General features: G+C 42.2%; 2 protein-coding genes across 3 annotated transcripts in view; one reads left to right on the top strand and one right to left on the bottom strand.

Moving 5' to 3' along the window:
• The window catches only part of TUBG1 (tubulin gamma 1), a 549,244-nt gene that overhangs the window by 283,859 nt on the left and 246,405 nt on the right, over positions 1-18,980 (top strand). The window lies entirely within an intron of this gene.
• Positions 2,400-18,980, bottom strand: part of EZH1 (enhancer of zeste 1 polycomb repressive complex 2 subunit) — a 33,067-nt gene continuing 16,486 nt past the window's right edge. For both annotated transcript variants that reach the window (XM_075277369.1, XM_075277368.1), the window contains 10 exons: positions 17,618-17,814; positions 17,247-17,338; positions 15,330-15,370; positions 14,529-14,654; positions 13,720-13,898; positions 13,522-13,617; positions 13,348-13,429; positions 12,464-12,544; positions 9,751-9,835; positions 2,400-9,452 (listed from right to left, as the gene is read on the bottom strand). In XM_075277369.1, coding sequence (XP_075133470.1) covers positions 9,392-9,452; positions 9,751-9,835; positions 12,464-12,544; positions 13,348-13,429; positions 13,522-13,617; positions 13,720-13,898; positions 14,529-14,654; positions 15,330-15,370; positions 17,247-17,338; positions 17,618-17,814 — 1,040 coding nt within the window. In that variant the 3' untranslated portion in view covers positions 2,400-9,391. The remainder of the gene's footprint in view (positions 9,453-9,750; positions 9,836-12,463; positions 12,545-13,347; positions 13,430-13,521; positions 13,618-13,719; positions 13,899-14,528; positions 14,655-15,329; positions 15,371-17,246; positions 17,339-17,617; positions 17,815-18,980) is intronic.

The following is an 18,980-nucleotide window of genomic DNA, read 5'->3' on the forward strand; positions in this document are numbered from 1 at the left end:
GAAAGAGACACAGGCATACAGGTTGCCAGATAGTAACCGATTTCTTATAGTAGAACTGACAATGTGTAAGAAGTCAAGGGAGGAAATCAGCCTGACAAATGGAGATAGAAGCATTTTTATTATTACAAAGTTTCTTCAACCAGTTGTTTTTAGAAAGGAGGTAGACTTTAATGATCCAACCACGTCTTGAAGCAGCACAGGCCTCTCATTGCTGTCGCCATTTTGCTTCCTTGCACCTCATTCTGCAGTCGCCATTCCTTTTATTAGAATGGCCCTGGGCTTACAATGGTAGAATTCCCAGAATGCTTGCAGCATCTTCTCTAGTCTTCAATGGCAATGTGGTCAGTCTAAGAGCTATTCCCACCAATACACAACCGTGGTGACGTAACGCTTATAGGGAGTGGAGCTCATGCATGTGACTCTGCTTCTAAGTGGGTGTTCACACATAGAGGTATGACGCTGAATTTGAGGCGGAAACCACCACCACTTCTTCCTATAATCCGCCTTCCATTCATTCTATGGGAGACAGCGGTTGATTTTTTTTCAGCTAACAAAAAAGAAACATTGTGCTTGCTCAGATTCTGCCTGAGAACTCCCATTGAAATAAATGGGGAGCGCAAAATCCACCTTTCCCATTTGTCAAATTCCCTTTTGTAATTTGGCCTTGTCCAATAAAGGCAAGATACTGTGACCCGCTTCTCCAAATTCTGCAGAAAATTCAAGCTGAAAATTTTGATTTTTTTCCGGCTTGACCCAAATTTTGAAGCAAAATTACAAAATTTTCTGCTTGACAAAATCAGTGTCAAATTTCTACATGTGAATACTCCTGAAGACGTACACAGCTACAGTACAGTAAGCTCTTCTATTGAGGAGGATAAGGGGGACATGAGAACCTCATTGTAGCGGGGGGTCCCAACGATCAAATATTTATCATCTATTCTATGGACAGACGATACATGTTTAGAAGGGAAAATCTCTAGGACTACCATCCATATTACCTATAGTACAGACAAAATGAGCTGTGATTTGCGTCCATTAAATCAGGTGGGAACAGGTTAAAAAAAATAATTCCTTAATTCTCCAGCATTTAGTGAATGGAAACTGGAGGAAGAGTGGTGGGCAGATTCGGCCCTTGGCCTTGTGGTCTATACGGTGCTCCCGTTACTATCGTTCTGATTTACTCTACATCTTGTCACCATCCACATCGTACTCCCTCTCCATAGAGTACCAGATGGACATAGAAATGCATATATATTTACATGTATGTTACAAGACAAAGCTATGTATTTTTTCAAACTCATTCTGTTCAGCAAGACCCAACGGAATAAAAGACGTATGATGGATGATTCTGGGCTGTGTCTTATTTCACTTGACATGTCCTGTTGTGTCATACAATAGCAGGTTCCTCTTAGTCCATCATAGAAGTCTATAGGATATGTAACTGGGGGACCTGCAGACTTGACAAAAACTCAAAAATAACTTGTTAGGGGGAGCTCACAGATATTTTCTCACGATGGATAATAAAAGGCATGTTACGGATTCAAATACCTTCAAAAACACTGGTACGATTGAATAGGTTTTTGGTAGCCGTATTCACATGTGAGTTACTGCAGCTCAGTTCCTAACACAAGTGAGTGGGAGGCAAGCTGCAGTAACTTAATATGGCCACTACATAGAGAACAGAGCTGAGAATAGCTGATCGGTGGCGGTCCCATGCTGTGAAACGCAGCTAAAATATGCACTGGAAAAAAAATGCGTGGGTTCACACATAGGAATTTGATGCTGAATTGGTCAAGCAGAAAATTTCTGCTTCAGGAGTTTGAGGCCCCGTTCACATGGGGAGCGGATGGGCGGATTTTGGCCCCGAGAGTGACGTGGGAAGCCGCGGTACTCTTGGGCCAAAATGCGCCTGCCACGACTGTTGCAGCTTCCCCCTCCAGAATAAGCTCAAATAAATGGGCCTAGTCCGGAGGTTGCTGCCACGAGGTGGACGCCGGGGCTGAATCAGCCGCAGAGTCCGTCTCAAGAAAGGACAGAAACTAGCCTGGCGGTCTCCATAGACCTCTATTGTGAGGGGGTGGATTATGACGTGGATTCAGCGCCATAATCCGCCCCCTCATGCCCCATGTGAACTAGCCCTTAAGCAGATTTTTTCTGCGTGTCAAAATCACATGAGGATTTTGATGCTGAATTTGGAGAAGAGTGCCACTTAATTTTACTGTTATAGGGATAAATTCCAAGCCGACGGAAAGGGTGTATTTTCAGCCTCCCAAATTCAGCGTCAATTTCTATGTGTGAACCCCCTCTTAACTCTTAATGTCATTGTATGGATCTGATACATCGGATTTGGGAAGAATACCAGATTCTGGGTCTCGCACAGAAAACATGGACACGAGCGGTTCTGTACATGCAGAGGCGCCAAGTAAGAGGCACTACATTTATTATTTTTTATCATATGGCTGCCACAAATATACACAACAGTGCAGTCTGCCCAACATCCGGCACAGACTGTATAAAAGACTTTTCACAATACGTTACTGTAGATAGAATTTCTTAAAGTGTGCATAAAATTGTTAGATATAACATGTGATTTTGCATACACTGATGTGACATATAATCATGCATATTGATGGATATATTTATATAGAATCTATGAAAAAACAAGATTTTTTTTGTAAAAAAAAAAACAAAATATAGACATTCGATTAACAAATCCAAGACAATAAAGTAAGGAGGCTCTCAATGGATTAAGACATAACTTATCTCCCTAATCCTATGAAATGTATATACTGTTACGGTTTAATATACCATGGCCTATCTTCATCAGTGTGAAGAGTGGAAACCAACACCATTATTGTCCCAACCACTGAGAACCCTGAACAGGTTTGCATGGCTGTATCTAAGGTTGTCGGATACAGCTGTGTTTCCGAAGGGGTAAGGGTATGTGCATTCCGCATGTGAATATTCCACACGGCTGGCCGCGACGGGATGACGACACAGTGCACCGCCATCCTGTCGTGGCATTCCACTCTGGATTGGGAGGGAGTCTCACACTGTGGACGCCGCGGGAAGAAGGGGCATTTGCTTCTTTTTTCCGCTACTAGCTAGTGGAAAAAAGAAGCGAGCGGCTCCCACTGAAGTCAATGGGAGCCCTTTTTGGCAGAGGATTTTGAGCCGGATTCCGCGTCAAAATCTGCTGCCAAAAAACTCAATGTGAACGAGCTAAGATGGCTGTATTTGTGCACAATGACCACTGGCCTAATGGCCCAGACTGATCTCATCATAGTAACCCTCTATTTAGAACATAGAGTGATCTGTTTACGTAGACATCAATGGTAAAAATAATATATATAATGTCTTTCAGATAAAAAATAAAATAAAAATGGACAGAAACGGATAATTTTTTTAAAAAAACACATAGATGTCTATGTAATTTTTGGAGACTCTATCGCGGAGTACGCCAAAAATTGGCAAAGAAAAAAATCCTGCACGGAGGACTTTTTCTTCCACCACTTTCAGTTAAAAACGATGGACACCCAACAGACCCCATCACAGTCAATGGGGTCCGCCAAGGTCTGTGTGTAACCGCTTTTTTAGCAGCCCAGTTCTCCGTTGTTCAGGTCCCTTGATGGACCAGAACAATGGAAAGTCTGGTGCTGGTGTGACCATAGCGTAATCCTATTACTCTGGGGGAAAAAAGAATAGCGCTCCGGCTGGGCCTTGTGTCTGTATTACATTTGTTGAGATTTTTCATACATAAACCTTATTTTTACATTCATGAAACAAACGGAAGCCAAACTATAAACCTTGAGGATAAAGGACAAAGTATTAGCATCTTGGAAAATAGGTTTCTACAAGTAAATCTCTTCACCATGTAGTAAGGTAAGTGGCCAGAGGGGGCGCTACTGCGACTTCCTTCATATGATGGGTGTTGGGGTTCTACATAAACTTAGATGGAGAATCGTTACATAAAATTTCTTTGAACTAAAGATCAGTCAATTTTAGTGACAGGAGCCTACAAATGGCCGCCACCACGGACATGGCGACAAACAAAACATAAGCAAATATTTACGGTCATTATTGCTTCAGTTACCCAAAACTTTGGATTTTTTTTTCTTGTATTGGGAAATGCCCAATAGGTGTCACGTTATAGTCACCTTACGTGGTTAACAGTCTTGGTGCGAGCAGAGTAGACATGTTCCATAGTTAAAGGGGTATTCCAGCTATAAGTATATAGAACGGGATATCATAGAATTTTCTAACATATGTATATTTGTATGTACTTTTCTAACATACATGCTGACATACATTTATTATTATATCAGTGCTGACCCCTTTCTGGACAGTAGATGGTATAATCCATGGTTTAGTCCAGTGTAATGCATCTATAAGTCAACAGAATAGGAGTAGACATGGCGTCGGTCATGTGACGTATAATGTGACTCCTAGCACTCAGTAAGCCAATGGGTTACATACATGTATTTGGTTGGTACACAGGACACATCCATGAAGTAACTAAATAGGACTAATGGTGGAAACAGCAGATTTTCAGTATAACCACCCCATGTACCTACATGACTATCCGTCACGAGGTGATCTGTAACATGGAGGTTTGCCTGTAGGTAATGTTGTGACGCTGTTAACAAAGGTAACTTTTTTTTCTCTGCGGACATGATGAGGTGATGCTGTAGTAATACTGTATATACTCTGCTCCTCAATATACTCCTGGACAGATGCCTAAATGAGTCACGCCATGCTTAGGGACCCACATGACCAAGTCCTGTCTGTGGCAAACAGTCCATGTGTGGATAGTAAGAACCCGGACTGAACTGGGCCATGTGCATAGAAGTCACTGCATCATAGTCAGTTATGAAGGATTGATCTCTCGAACGTTACGTCCGTTCATTATTGTACCTGACTACGATGCAGTGGTCCAGTTCAGTCCGGATCCTACGTCCCCACATGGACCGGTCTATACAGACAAGGCTTGGTCATGTGCAAGGGCCCTTAGATGTATCCAGTATGCCTATGGATTCATTTCACAGGACTAATAATGGACCATACCATTTTTCTTTCAGAGACAGGCTAAGGCATGGGCAAAATAAGGAAAGTATATGAGATCCTGTCCTCTACACAAATAAGTCATGGAAACCAGAATACCTTTTTAAATACGATAATTCTGCTATTTCTGCAAATGTTTTTGATCATAAAAAACACAAGAGGTATAAAACACATAAAACCCTAAAAATGTCATTTTAGTGCAATAAGTATAAAGATGTAACTGATGGAACAGAAACGGTTTGTAAGGCTGAAAAGCCCACATATATTCAGATAGTTTATCCTATGGCGCTGCCCAATAGTGTAATAGTAGAGCGCCTGCCAGGATGTCATGCCAATTCATGCACACTGCAGGACTAACTCACATAGCTTCTGCACCCACAATAATAAAGGCAGTCCCCCGAGATAAGCGGCCAAGGACTGGAACCCCATTGACGTCAAGAATCGGGATACCATTCTCCCCATTTGAATGGAGTGATGGTTGTGCAGTCCTGTACAGCACTCCCCCATCTCTGTCGGTGCCAACCAGTTATAATGGGATTGCCTATTGCCTCCATTCTCATAACTGGTGAGGGCCCGACCATTGATAAGGCACCACCAATATCTTGTGGAAAGGCGAGTTGCTGCCATCTTTGGAAACCCCCATTATGGTTGCCTTACAAAGGTCTCCGCATTTATTAGGTGCCCAATGCAATTAGCATCCAATTTGGGCAAAGATGATCAGCAATGGCCTGATGTTATCTGAATGCACATGGACTTATTACTATTATCATATAAGCCTAGTATACGCCAAAGCGAACTAGTCACAGGGGACAAACTTTCTACTTATCTTTAAGAATTGGCACTTCATTTTACCTTAAGACATACACAGCCGCATTCACTAACAATAGCGTGCCAGTCTGTGTAAAGCAAGTTGTGTGATTCTTGTGTAGTGTGCGCCATAGGGTGATGTATACGGCACAGTTAGCGGACATTGCCACTTTTCTGAACTGAGAACCTTAGTAGTGATGGTCTTCGATAGATTTACGTACCAGATTGACCCACCATCATGATGTATAATAATATTATAATATAACACAACACTGTAATTCTATAGTAACAATATAAGCACTGCCTCACTGTGTAATACAATATACCTACAGAAACCATGATGCTGTATAGTCTGGACTGAGGCATGAAACGCAGTGTTGTCTACATTACAAGTCCACTGGTACTTACATGGCCACGCTGGATTGTATGCAAGAATAAAGCTTACTAAGTATTAGCAGCATGCAAGAAGTGCAAGAGCACGGAGATTAGAATAGTCATGCCGCCACCACTCAGCTGTAGGATATTATAGCGTGATAGCCCCAGCATTACTTTACAGTTTATATCACACAGAGAAAGTCCAATGGCTTTGCAAATGCACTGATCCTTAGTAAGAGACGGTATCAGAGACCTGCTGTCAGCTATGGATCCAGTAACAATTCTGAAAACATAACAGAAGCGTCCCCTGCAGGATCACTGCCTGAAAAAAGCGATCTCCTATCTTACAGTGCTATGTGATACATTACAATCTGGAAAAACAAGTCTGGCCATAAATATAAGATAGTAGCCAGCTGAGCAATGGTTTGCCTTACAGTTACCTCTCTTGACATCCCTAAATACACAGTCCAGTCATATTAATGTGACCGCCGCCTACTTTTGACGTCAAGTTTTTATAACCAATGGCAGAAGGCACGTGTCAGCCGCCATCTGGGTGCACTCATCATTGTGGAAGGCACGATGGATCAACACAAGTATGCATCTATCCTTGCGGACCATGTTCACCCCTACATGCAAATTGTTTTTCCTCAGGATGATGGCATCTACCAGCAGGACAATGCGACGTGTCATAAAGCTCGCAGTGTACGTGTGTGGTTCGAGGAACACCAGGATGAGTTTACCGTACTCCTTCCCTGGACTTGAACCCAATCGAGAATCTGTGGGACCACCTCGATCGGGTTGTTCGCACCATGGATGCTCAACCACGTAACCTAGCGCAGTTGGCCACGGCACTGGAGTCGGCATGGCGCAACATCCCAGTGACATCACCACAACATCCCCTCTCTTCCTGCACATCTCGCAGCGGTCCGCTCTGCCAAAGGTGGTTATTCTGGATTTTGGCAGGTGGTCACATTAATATGACTGGACTGACTGTGCACATGCACCCTTGGTGGAGAATGCATGTGCTATGAATGGGGGAGAAGGTCAAAATCAGACACCTCTGTCGATAGTTTATTTACCTGAATATAAAAGGATTGGACAGCTCAGGTCCACCTGCCTGATCCTCATCTCTCCAAACATCTGCAGTAAGGGGGCCGTACACATCCAGTCCTACTGAAATCGTCAGCTTTGACCATAAATCTAACGTATAAGGCCAGCATAGGAGTCTCCTAGATTACGTCAGGCACTGTGCAAGCAGCTAAAGACTACACGTCACATTACAAGCCAGAAGAACAGGCTGTGGGCTGAATATTACCCAGGAAGGATTGCTTAGAGATCACAGCTCTGAAGCCTGCAGAATTATATCGACTGCCTATATGTAGTCATTCAGTAATACCATTGAATCAATGCAAGCAAAGTAAAGCAAAGCATTTACTCACTGTCTATATATAAACTGTAAGGTGGGTTTCAATAGGATACAAATTTAGAAGCCAGAGGATGCATGTCCATTCATTATAAAGTGCATCTGCAAGTGTTCATATAGTGTGCGACTTCTCAGAAGACTGAATTGTAACATTCTGTATAAAATATTTGCATTATAAACTATGACTGGAGTTTATAAAGAATGACTCCGTAATATAATGAATAACGCACCACAAGAGAATACAATAGCGCTGCATAAAATTAACAGGTGGATGGTCCGAGGCCTTAAAACGCCCTGGAAACATTGAATAGACTTGTCATTTTACAGAAGGGAATACATCTATAAATATATCTGTAGAAATAATAATATCTGTACAATTGACATGAATACATCTAAAACCATACATAATACAGAAGCTTTTAGGACAGGAGTATACCGTACATAGAGAGTGCAAAGAAATAGGACAATCTACCCTGTAACCTGAAGCTGAGTAGTGACTACACTCCTATAAGGCATGTTGTCTATTCAACAAAAGGGTAAGGGTTAACTTCCTGCTGCCATACAAAGCAAAAGAATATATACTGATCATCTTTGCTTAGTATAACTCATGAATATCAGATTGGTGGGGGTCCAAATCCTAGCACCCCCATCGGTCAGATGCATCACCATTGTTACACAGTGTATGGAGCTGGATGCAGAAAGCTGCATCCACTGTGTAGTATATACTTCAGTTTAGATCCCATTCAAGCTGAGTACTTAGGAACAATGTATACTGTTAGCTCCCACATATATACACTGTGTAGTCACGGGGCCAAAGGTTACCGATATCAGCTGATAGGTGGGGAGGCAAGGTGTCGAAGCCCCACCAAAGTGAAACTGATGACCTATCCTAAGGATATGTCATGAATAGACCTGTCACCTACACAAGGCAAGCAAATGTGAGAGCATGTAACATACTGAATGACATGGGACCTTATAAATAATAAAGAGGTTCTCAATTTCACAATATAGATGGCCTATACCTAGGCTAGGTATACAATATGAGATCCGTGAGCTATGTCCTGAGACGCTCCGGCAAGTGATGCAGCCTCTTCATCGGTTACATGGGTCTGTCCACCTGCATAGGTATATTAGTGGCTGTATAGGGTATTATAGCTTTGTGTTACCCTGTACTCAATGCTGTTCAGTCAAAACGGTGCAGATAGTTGGTGCTATGTAGACAATAAAGAGGCCGCAGTACTTGTCCAAGGGGTACCAAGTCAGACCCTATAGATCTAATATTAATAGTCTATTCTAAGGTTAGACCACTAATATTACAAAAATGGAAAACTCCTTTAATAAGTGCCCCACTGATACCACTGGTCCGAGGCAAACTCATAAAGAGCATATTGGTACTATGGGGATGGTTCCCTTTGTGCTTCTGACAGGTCCACTAGAATTCATACTTATAGGTAGATCATTTTGAAGCTTTTGTGCTTTAAACTGTACATGACCCATGACATGTTACACATTATACATGTAATATACAAAATGATCAGACTCAAATGTCACATATACAGGGATCACCTCAAGACCTGCACCAAATATATGCAAGTGTAGTGGAACCCTTCCATGATCTGTCTTACCAATACAGTTACAAATGAGAAGTATTTTACAATGTCAGGACAGACAGACACGTTCAGTAGGTTATTGCCTTGGATGGTTCACAAGGTCCAATGAAGGATATTAGATGATATCAGTCTCTCTTTCTATGCCAACGTATTTTAGAGCATCTGCCTGGCTGTATCTGCAAAGGGAAATGAGAATATGAACTTGGAATGAACAGACCAGGAGTTTCTGGGACTAAATATCGGCATATCACTATACGGAGTGCCAGTATTCAGTCTTATATGGCTTCTATATTGTCGCCCAACTCCATGAAAAACAAGAGTCAAAGACCAAGGCACATCATGAATCACAGACAACTTCTCTAGTTGTGATCTCTGGTTGTACAGAATAGTGCAAGAAACTACAAAAAATTTCTAGTAGCCATTGATCTGACATTTGCATCAGAATTTCCTAATCCTCATCTAGGATATACTTACCTATAGTCAAAGAACAATTCTTCTCCAGCTTGGATTCCTCGTTTGGCAAATATTCCAATGCGGTGATCTCCATTCACCATAACCACTGCAAGGCACAAGAATACAAGAGTTACACATATGAGCGGCACAAGCTTATAGAATATAAAAACATCCAAACACATGGAAAAGAATGATTAGACAATGGTTTTAATAATTGTTAAAGGGGGTACCTCAACTATCCACAGCAAAGGCCATCAGTATTTGATTCGTGGGGGTCCGACAACCAGACCCTGCACCGATTAGCTGGATTCAGCTACCTCCGGGTGTCAGAAGCTACTGCTATGGATGAGGCCTGAAGCTGCTATATAAGTAACAGTGGCAGAATGGCAGCCCGATCTACTCTAAAGCCAGAGACTTGCATAGTAGCAGAACCAGTCTACAGCAGTAGCTCCCAACACCTGGATCAGCTGATAGTTGTGGGATCTGGGTGTCAGCCATCTTTAAACATTATTAAGACTATTTATAAGTAAAAAGATTAGTAACCATATAAATTCTGGTTCACTGTTGCACTGAATGATGACTTTATCCTGAATGATGACTTTATCCTTACTCTGTACCATGTCAAATATCACTCACATAAGGTGAGGCCTGGCAGTCAAGCAAAGCCAGATGGGAAGACGTTTTAAAGGGAGACTGTCACCAGAAGCCAGAATATCAACCCAGCCCTGCAGATAGATAGGTTAGGGACAACCCATTACTGACAAAACCAAAATATCAAACTGCCCTCAAAAGGGTCCATCAATATCCACGATCATTGCCCCTTACTAAAATGCTTCAATGTAAAGCATATATAAGGCATTTGCTACATGAGTATAGGGATAGGGCAGGGATAGAGAAGAAGAAAGAAAAATATATTAGATACAACTCCTCTGCATTTCCTGATAGATTATTTGTATCACCAACTGTCTACCTACAGCAGTGTCAGATCATGCGAGTAGGCCTGTGGGCTATTCTGTATTTGTATTAATTGCTACACGTGGCTGTTTACGGTTTTTGATGGGTTAAGACCGCCAGAATAAGAGACAGTGTTTTCCCTTGTGAATTGCTTCCTCTGTTGCCCAGATATCACTGGTTTCATCACTATGCACATGAACCCTTTGGAGCAATGAGGGTGCTGCCATTACTCCAAAGAAGAAAGCAACAAAGCCCTCGCTGCTCCAGAGAGCTAATTAGGGTTGATATGATGGGTTTTGGTGACAGAATCCCTTCAAAACTATGTTTTCTCTGTAAAGCTGTAACATTTCAGAATAAAGCATAGTTCTTTGTTAGGGGGAGCATGTCAGTATTTCATTCGGCCTGTGAATCTATTGACAGGCTCCCATTAAACACAATTTCATAGCTTACATATAGATTTAGCCTACATAGAAAGTTGAGTTAATACTGGTTAACCCTTGAACGTTTTACAACATAGTATGGAAATAAATTGGGATCAATGATAAAATAAATCTCTCATCCTTTTATACAGATCTGTCCAAGCTGTGAGATGTTGCTTACAACTGTACTAACCCTTTAAATGGAACCAGGCCATAGCATTGGATAGGGGATATTTGGGACACTAAGACCTAGTGCATAAGGCCCTGAGGGTGCGTTTAGTGTCCACAAAGTCTGACAGATTTCCTTAAAAACAGAATGTACCGTATTTTTCGGACTATAAGACGCACTTTTTTTCCTCCCAATATGGGAGGAAAATGTGTGTGAGTCTTATAGTCCGAATGCAGCGTGCGCAGCGTCTGTGTTCCGTCTGTGCGAATGAAAAGAAGAGCAGCACGGTGCCTGCCTGCTCTGCCCCTCCTTCCCTGTCTGTGTCGCATGTTTGCAGGAGCGAGATATGAGAGGCAGGGAAGTAGGGGCGGGCCAGACAGGTGAAGGAAGCGTGGTTTCAAGCTTGCCGAGAAAACCACGCCTCCTTCTCCCGTCTGGCCCGCCCCTCCTTCACTGCCTCTCAGATCTGGCTCCGGCAATGAAACCACACAGACAGGGAAGGAGGGGCGGGCCAAACGGGAGGAGGAGGCGTGGTTTTCTCGGCAAGCTTGAAACCACGCCTCCTTCACCCGTCTGGCCCGCCCCTATTTCCCTGCCTGTGTGGCATCATTGCAGAAGCGACATCTGAGAGGCAGTGAAGGAGGGACGAGCCAGACAGGTGAAAGAGGTGTGTTTTCAAGTTTGCTTAGAAAACCACACCTCCTTCACCCGTCTGGCCCGCCCCTTTTTCTCTTCTTACATAGCTTCACTGCAGGGTGTCTCTTTCCATCCATGGATGAGATTAGATAGAATAGATAGATAGACAGACAGACAGACAGACAGACAGACAGACAGACAGATAGATAGATAGATAGATAGATTAGATAGATAGGATAGATTAGATAGATAGATATGTTCAAATCACCCCCATAGCCCTACAATACATATAAAACAAAAACATTACTGTGAAACACATACACATTTGGTATCCCTGTGTCCGAAAGCCCCCGGTTCTATTTACATTGGTGAAATATTATATTATTAGGTTATTAAATATTTCACCAATTTTTTTTCCTTAAAATTTTTTTTTTCCCTATTTTCCTCCTCTAAAACCTTAGTGCGTCTTATAGTCCGAAAAATACGGTACCTATTTTTCTAGAACATGCCAGATGACTAATGTTTGCTTCAAGTTCTATGCGGCGAAAATACGCACCTTTAGCATAGCAATTCGGATTTACTGAGTGGTTTGCGAATCGGATTTTATTTCCCTTTCTTGTGGCGTCCACAACAAAATCTGTTAAAAATAAATAAATAAAATACAGAATTTATGGAAATCATGAGATAATGCCATTTAGTACATATGACTTGGTCAACAAACCAATTTTCTCACTTTATATTTTATATGAATATTAGAGGCTCTTAACCCCTTAACGCTCTGGTCAGTAATAGTACGTCCTCGCAAGTAGCACGTTCGCGCTCAGCTCAGTACTATTACTGACCAGTAATGGCGCAGGCAATAGAAGCTGTGCCTGCACCATTACACCCGGCACTCGGCTGCGTTACACAGCCGAGAGCCAGGACGAGTTGCCCCGCTGAATTGCCGGTTGGAGCTCCACTCCGATCGGCGGTATTAACCCTATCAATGCCGCGGAGACATGTCCGTGACATCGAGAGAGTTTTGCGAAGTGCTATTGAAATCATGCATGTGCGCGGTAGCACTCCCTCCGGCGCCCTACTGCGCACGAGTGTGACTTCAATAGAAACCGCCGACGATGGAGGCAGTGAATAAGCAGGAGGGCATGGAGGCAGTGGTGGGCGTCCAGAAGGTATGACGCAAGGGGGTGCACAGAACACCCACCGTGCACGGTGGAGCTGATTTGCATATTGATTTCCACGGTAATTAACAAAAACGGGGGTCTTTCTACAAACGATTAGCAGCACCTGAATAGTCTTTTTAAAGGTTATTCAGACATATCTTTAGCGAAAATCACAAAAAAATCTAGTGATAGAGCCCCTTTAAACTAATGTGCATATTCACCTTACCAGACACCAGCCATCAAATGTTTGTAGGATTGTTACTGATAACATACAACTTACCATTATTAAGATTGAACAGGAAGCTGGACATGTATTTATCATAGACTTTTCCTCTTCTATCTGCTTCATCCTGGGAAATGAGCTAAATAAAAACATATTGCACATTATTATTATTATGGACAAAGCGGTACCTGACTTCTGTATAGTGCTCTAAAGTCCAGTCCAGTTACTAACCTCTCCGCAATATTCAGAAATGAACTCATTCTTCTGGACCGATTCTTTTATGAAGGTTCCCCATCCGGCAACATCCGAAGGAGCCAAAAGCAAATGCTATAGAACCAAAACGCACATAAAAATCAAGATGACTGCTCCAATCCAGAGAACAGGGGTCCTGTACCCAATTTGCAGAAACACTACCAATGTCTGACTTGCCTTTTTTAGTCCTCGTTGGATGCTGCAGTTTTTGCAAGACACAATTTTAGAGTCCCAGTGCTCCGAAGCACCACACGTAAGACAGAGATCTGGGTCACATTCCCGTACAGCCAAATAGCAGGGGCATTGCTTGGTGTTACATTGAGTCTTACACCTACAACCAGGAAAGCGGTTCTGACCTGGGGAGGAACAAACAATCAGCATTAACAAATGTGACTGTCAGATCTTCATAGAACATGAACACATTTATTAAATCTTTGAGGTGACGAATTTCTGATTATTTTTTAAACCCCTATCCTAGGGATCTACAACGCAGCTACTTTGGTTCCATATACCCATGGTTGGTACAGGATTCACAGCTCTAATAGGATCTGTACCATGCTGACCTCTGAACTGGCTCTTACCTATGTCTTCTTTCAGGCACAATGTTGAACAAAGGGGCACATTTATGCATCTGCCATTATTAGTTCTCCCATTAATAGAGTTACACAGCTCCTTATATGTGGCGTGCACCCTGCAAGGGCCATGCACCTCAAGGATAAATGTATGCCTGCACATAGTTGGCATATATTTCCCATATCATCTATACCAGATTTCTGGACTAAATGATAAATCTGGTGAGCCGATCGCCCCACCTTCTGTCCGTCCATGCCTCCATTCCGGGGAAGTGGTGAAGGTAGCACAGTATAAGAAACAAGAAAATTTGCACAAGGAAACAATTTGCGCAAAAAATTGCAACTTTTTAAGCCTATACAAGACATAATAAATCCACCCCAATGTTCCTAAAAAATATATACACGTATACTCACAATCTGGGTTGCACTGGCAGAATTTTTCACAGAAGTTCTGCGTCATGATGCAGGGACAAGTGCTGTCACAAGGATGATCTGGATGGTCGCAGGGCTGATAGTTGTATACCTGATTTGCTGAATTATCTGTTACCAAAGAACACAAGATCAGAAACTACCATATTGTATTGATGGTTAATGAGCGACATGTTATTTTCAGTGTCAGAATCTTAAAGGAAAAGGTACTGGCCACATAGTGGGTGTACAATTCAAGTGGCCCTGTCTTGCTGAACAAGCAGATTGATCGGTGGTCATCACAGAAGGATCTGGGAAAACCAACATGTAGTGTTCTGGGAAAAGACTCAGCATATTTGAGTAATTTAAAGCTGCTCATCCTGGGATTAGGAGTCCAGTGGGCGGTCTTATTCAGTAACTGACAGCCCTTGGTGTGTGAGTATACATGCCATTCAGTGATGGACTCCTCAGAAAAGAATGGGCAGAGACTTCAAACCAATAACCTACAATATATGGAACCTTTTCCCATTTGCACAACCCCTTAGGGTTTTAGAAATCATTCTAGCAGAGAATACCTTGTAATAAATATTCAAGAAATCAGAGGCATACGGTGGTACAGTAGGGGATCTATGCACCTCCTTGGCAGCTCCTTTACAAAACTGAGACATAATGCAGTCATGTGCATGAGCCCTTATGAGAATTTTCTGGATTTATACCTGAATGGGGGTGGATTAGTTTAGCTATTGCTATCCTGCTGAAGTAAATACAGCATATTATGTAGCAGTAAATACATTGCTCTCAACTTACCTTTTTTAAGCTGAATCTTCCTGCAGTGTGCAGCCCACAGTCTACAATAGAGAGATGATACAATATAATCTCAGCCTCAGCTTGTAGCATTAATTCTATCCTGTGCTGTAAAAGCAGAAGTTAAAACTAAAGCGACATGTAGGGGGGACCCTGCACAATGTGAAGCAGTTTATGCCGTCACATCCCATAGTCAGGGTTTACAGAATGAAGTTTTTTTTTCTTTTCACCAAAAATCAACTGCACTTGTCCTGTGTATTTTAATACAAACACTGAAAGCACGAAATACTCAGTAAAGATCCAAGGCTTTTTTCACTACCTAGGCTGTGAATCTGAAGATCCGTGACATGCTCATTTGTCCACACAGATTTTATTTTGCTATGTGAATACAGTTTTGATAGCCCTATCCACATATAAATAACTGTGAATTGTTGCATAACTGCAATACATAAAGCCTACATAAAGGGGTATTCCCCTCTCAAGGATCCTATCTGTAATGGTAGCTTATGTAAATTGAAGACTTTTCCTAAATAAATTGCTTTGGCAATGCTGCTTTGTTTTCCTGCTATGTGAAATTACTCCTCCAATTGTTTACACATCTTTTCCATAGAGCCAGACCTGTGTGATATGACAGGACAGATGACATTACTCACTGCTTTCACTGTTATCTACATATTCAGCTAATTACAGTTTGCTGATAAAGCCCTGTCTATTATCACCCTATGTAAACACACAGATAAAACAGTCCGTTCTCTAGAAGCATAAGTGTTCTATACAAACCTGTGTAATGCAATATACATTTACTGTGAATATCATTTCATCTGCTTATATATTAGAGTTCTGGTAATCATAAGTATTGAGATACTCCATAGTGTCCTGTTCAGCAAGCGGGGGGGGGGGGGGGGGGGGAGAGGTGGCTTTCACTGTTTGATAAGGAATACAGGAAGTGAGAAGAAAAGACACCAGGCAAAGCTGCTGAAACAGTTAGATGGGAGAACCCCATGACAGAACCACCTCTTCAAATGTAGTGAGTTCTCAAGCGCAACTAATTTCATGTGAAAACCTAGGGACTACAATATCTTATAGTATATATGTACTATATATCTTTAAGATAAGTCATCAATATCATATCTGTGGGCGCTGGACACCTGACACCCCAGCAAATAACCGAGACTGTTGTTGTAGGGGTGATATACAATATATCCAAACTATGCAAGAAAACACATGGTAACCTTAAAAAATGAATAGTGCCCCCAATGTTTATTAAATGACTTGTAAGGGATTGTCTCACTCCCATTTATTTCTCAAAACTACTGGAGGATTAGTAAGGGGTTTTCTGAAGAACCATGGAATAAGGTGGTCTGTGACTAGCACCTAGCTGTCAGCATGTTACCAGCTGAAACTTACAAAGTTCTTACACAGTAGTCCAATGTTGCTAGTGCCTGCCCCTAGGTACAGGATGTAAGTCACTGTGTAATTTGGTAAACTGTGACATCATAAGATAAGATAAGATAATCCTTTAATAGTCCCACAGTGGGGAAATTTCAGAAGTATGTTTGTCTTCTTCAGTATTTCAGGCAGATACACTACTGTTATTACCAGTGTGTTTCTGACAAGTAACTTATACTGACATCACAAGTAGTTTTACAAGAGGTAAGTTTTGTAACATCACAAGTGTGATTCTAAATTACAGTGACATCATAATCAGGTAAGATGAGACATCACAACTGTATTTCTGACAGGTATCTTGTGACATCACATGTGTGTCAATATCAAATAAGTTAAAGTGACATCACAAAAACAATGTCAGGTACGGTGCTTAAAGTGACATCTGGAAGCTCCGACAAGATCAACAGATTGTCAATAGTCATAATATACATTTCTGACACTCCATATACACTCGGGTTGAGCGATATATACCTGTGCTTTCTTTTCTTCTTCTGTGCAGTGCTCATCAGTTCCTTGGCTGGCACTTTCAGAATAAGAGAATCTTTCACGGCAAACTGAAAAACCTTTACAAAAAGTCATGAGAATAGAGGACACCCACTGGTATAGAGCGGATTACACAGAATGAGTAACTACAATGATATCAGTATATGGTGCCAAACATCATAAAGTAAAATAACATTGCTCAGACTAATCCGCTGTTAGAATTAGAGTCACAAGCATTGATGTACAAGACTAAACTAGAGGTGCTAGTATGCAGGCTTACTATGAAGAAAAAGTATGTGGATAGACCTCTTTAGAGTGAGTAACACTCCTATACCTGCTTATTTTCCTTCACTTTGTACCTGCTTGCATGTCTTGGTGCCCATGAGTCGAGCGATGGAGCAGAAGTTGTTGAAGTAGGTTCCATGGAAGACTCTAAAGAGAGATTCCTCTGCTCCAGACCATTCGACTGGTTCACTGGTTTCTGTACCTTCTGGCAAGTCTCCACTCATGCTACCCTGCCTCTGCCTTGTAGGGGTTTGGCAACGAGAATTTCCTTCTGTTTGGAAAGGACACCAACATATATAACATTCTCTTGTGCACTGGAATGTCATCAACTCATGTGCCAAATCACACGTCTGATTAAAATGCGAAAAGTAAGATAACATGTAAACTGTAGTATATATCATATGCATCTTGAAACACAAATGCAGGGCTAGGAAGGACTAGTTTTAGTAATGTTATAATACTCTGTAAGACCCATAAAAGGGAGTCTACCACCACCGTATCTTTTAAGTCACTTCTATGCTCTAGTAGAGTCACTGGTGAACTTATCCTTTTTGGATCCAAGTGTAATCTAACCAGCAGCTATGGCGCTCACCACTCCAATATTTCTGTGGATCTAGGACAAACTAAAAGCTAAAAATGAACCAACCCCATAATTTACAGGGTCCTGATGCAAGGGCTAAACAGCTATAGTGACGCTAGATACTGCCTTATAAAGTGAGATGTGTCCAATGTCTACTGATACAAATGAGTAGGAATGAATAGTCACCCTAATAATGTATCACTAGGGGATAGGACAATCAATTGGGGAAGGGAGACTCACTTCCACAAACATATAAGACAATTAGAACACACTCACATGGGCAGAACTGAGGCCTAAGGGCTCGTTCACATCTGCGTTCTCCTCTCCGTTGTGCAGGTTTCCATTTCCTGCATAAAACAGAGCAGGATACGGAAACCTGCAGGAGTCTTTCTCACCCATTCATTTGAATGGGTGAGAGAGATGTCCGGCCGTGAGCGTTTTGCGCTCTCCGCCGCGAAACCGGGTTTTTTAATCCGGACACAGAGTCGGACATGCAGTACTCTGTGTCCGGATTAAAAAATCCGGTTTCGCGGCGGAGAGCATAAAACGCTCACCGCCGCTCACGGCCGGACCCGGTCTGTGCTTTGCGTCTTCTGGCATGTAGAAGACGGAAAGCACAGAACGGAAAGAAGAACGCAGGTGTGAACCTAGCATAAGACAGTCAGCAGTCACATAGACCCGGAGAGTTGCCTCCCAACATGCCAGAGCAGCGTCACACATACATAACATACACAAAGGGTTACACAGCCCAATGTCCCGCTGGACGCGTTTCCCTAGGCACTCCCGATTCATCAGAGGCAGAGTAAAGAGGAATTAAGGCCTAGAAAACGTTGACCTGAACGCAGGCAAAAACCAAA

The sequence above is a fragment of the Leptodactylus fuscus genome, chromosome 6 (genome assembly GCF_031893055.1).
Source record: "Leptodactylus fuscus isolate aLepFus1 chromosome 6, aLepFus1.hap2, whole genome shotgun sequence".
In the NCBI taxonomy this organism is placed as follows: domain Eukaryota; kingdom Metazoa; phylum Chordata; class Amphibia; order Anura; family Leptodactylidae; genus Leptodactylus; species Leptodactylus fuscus.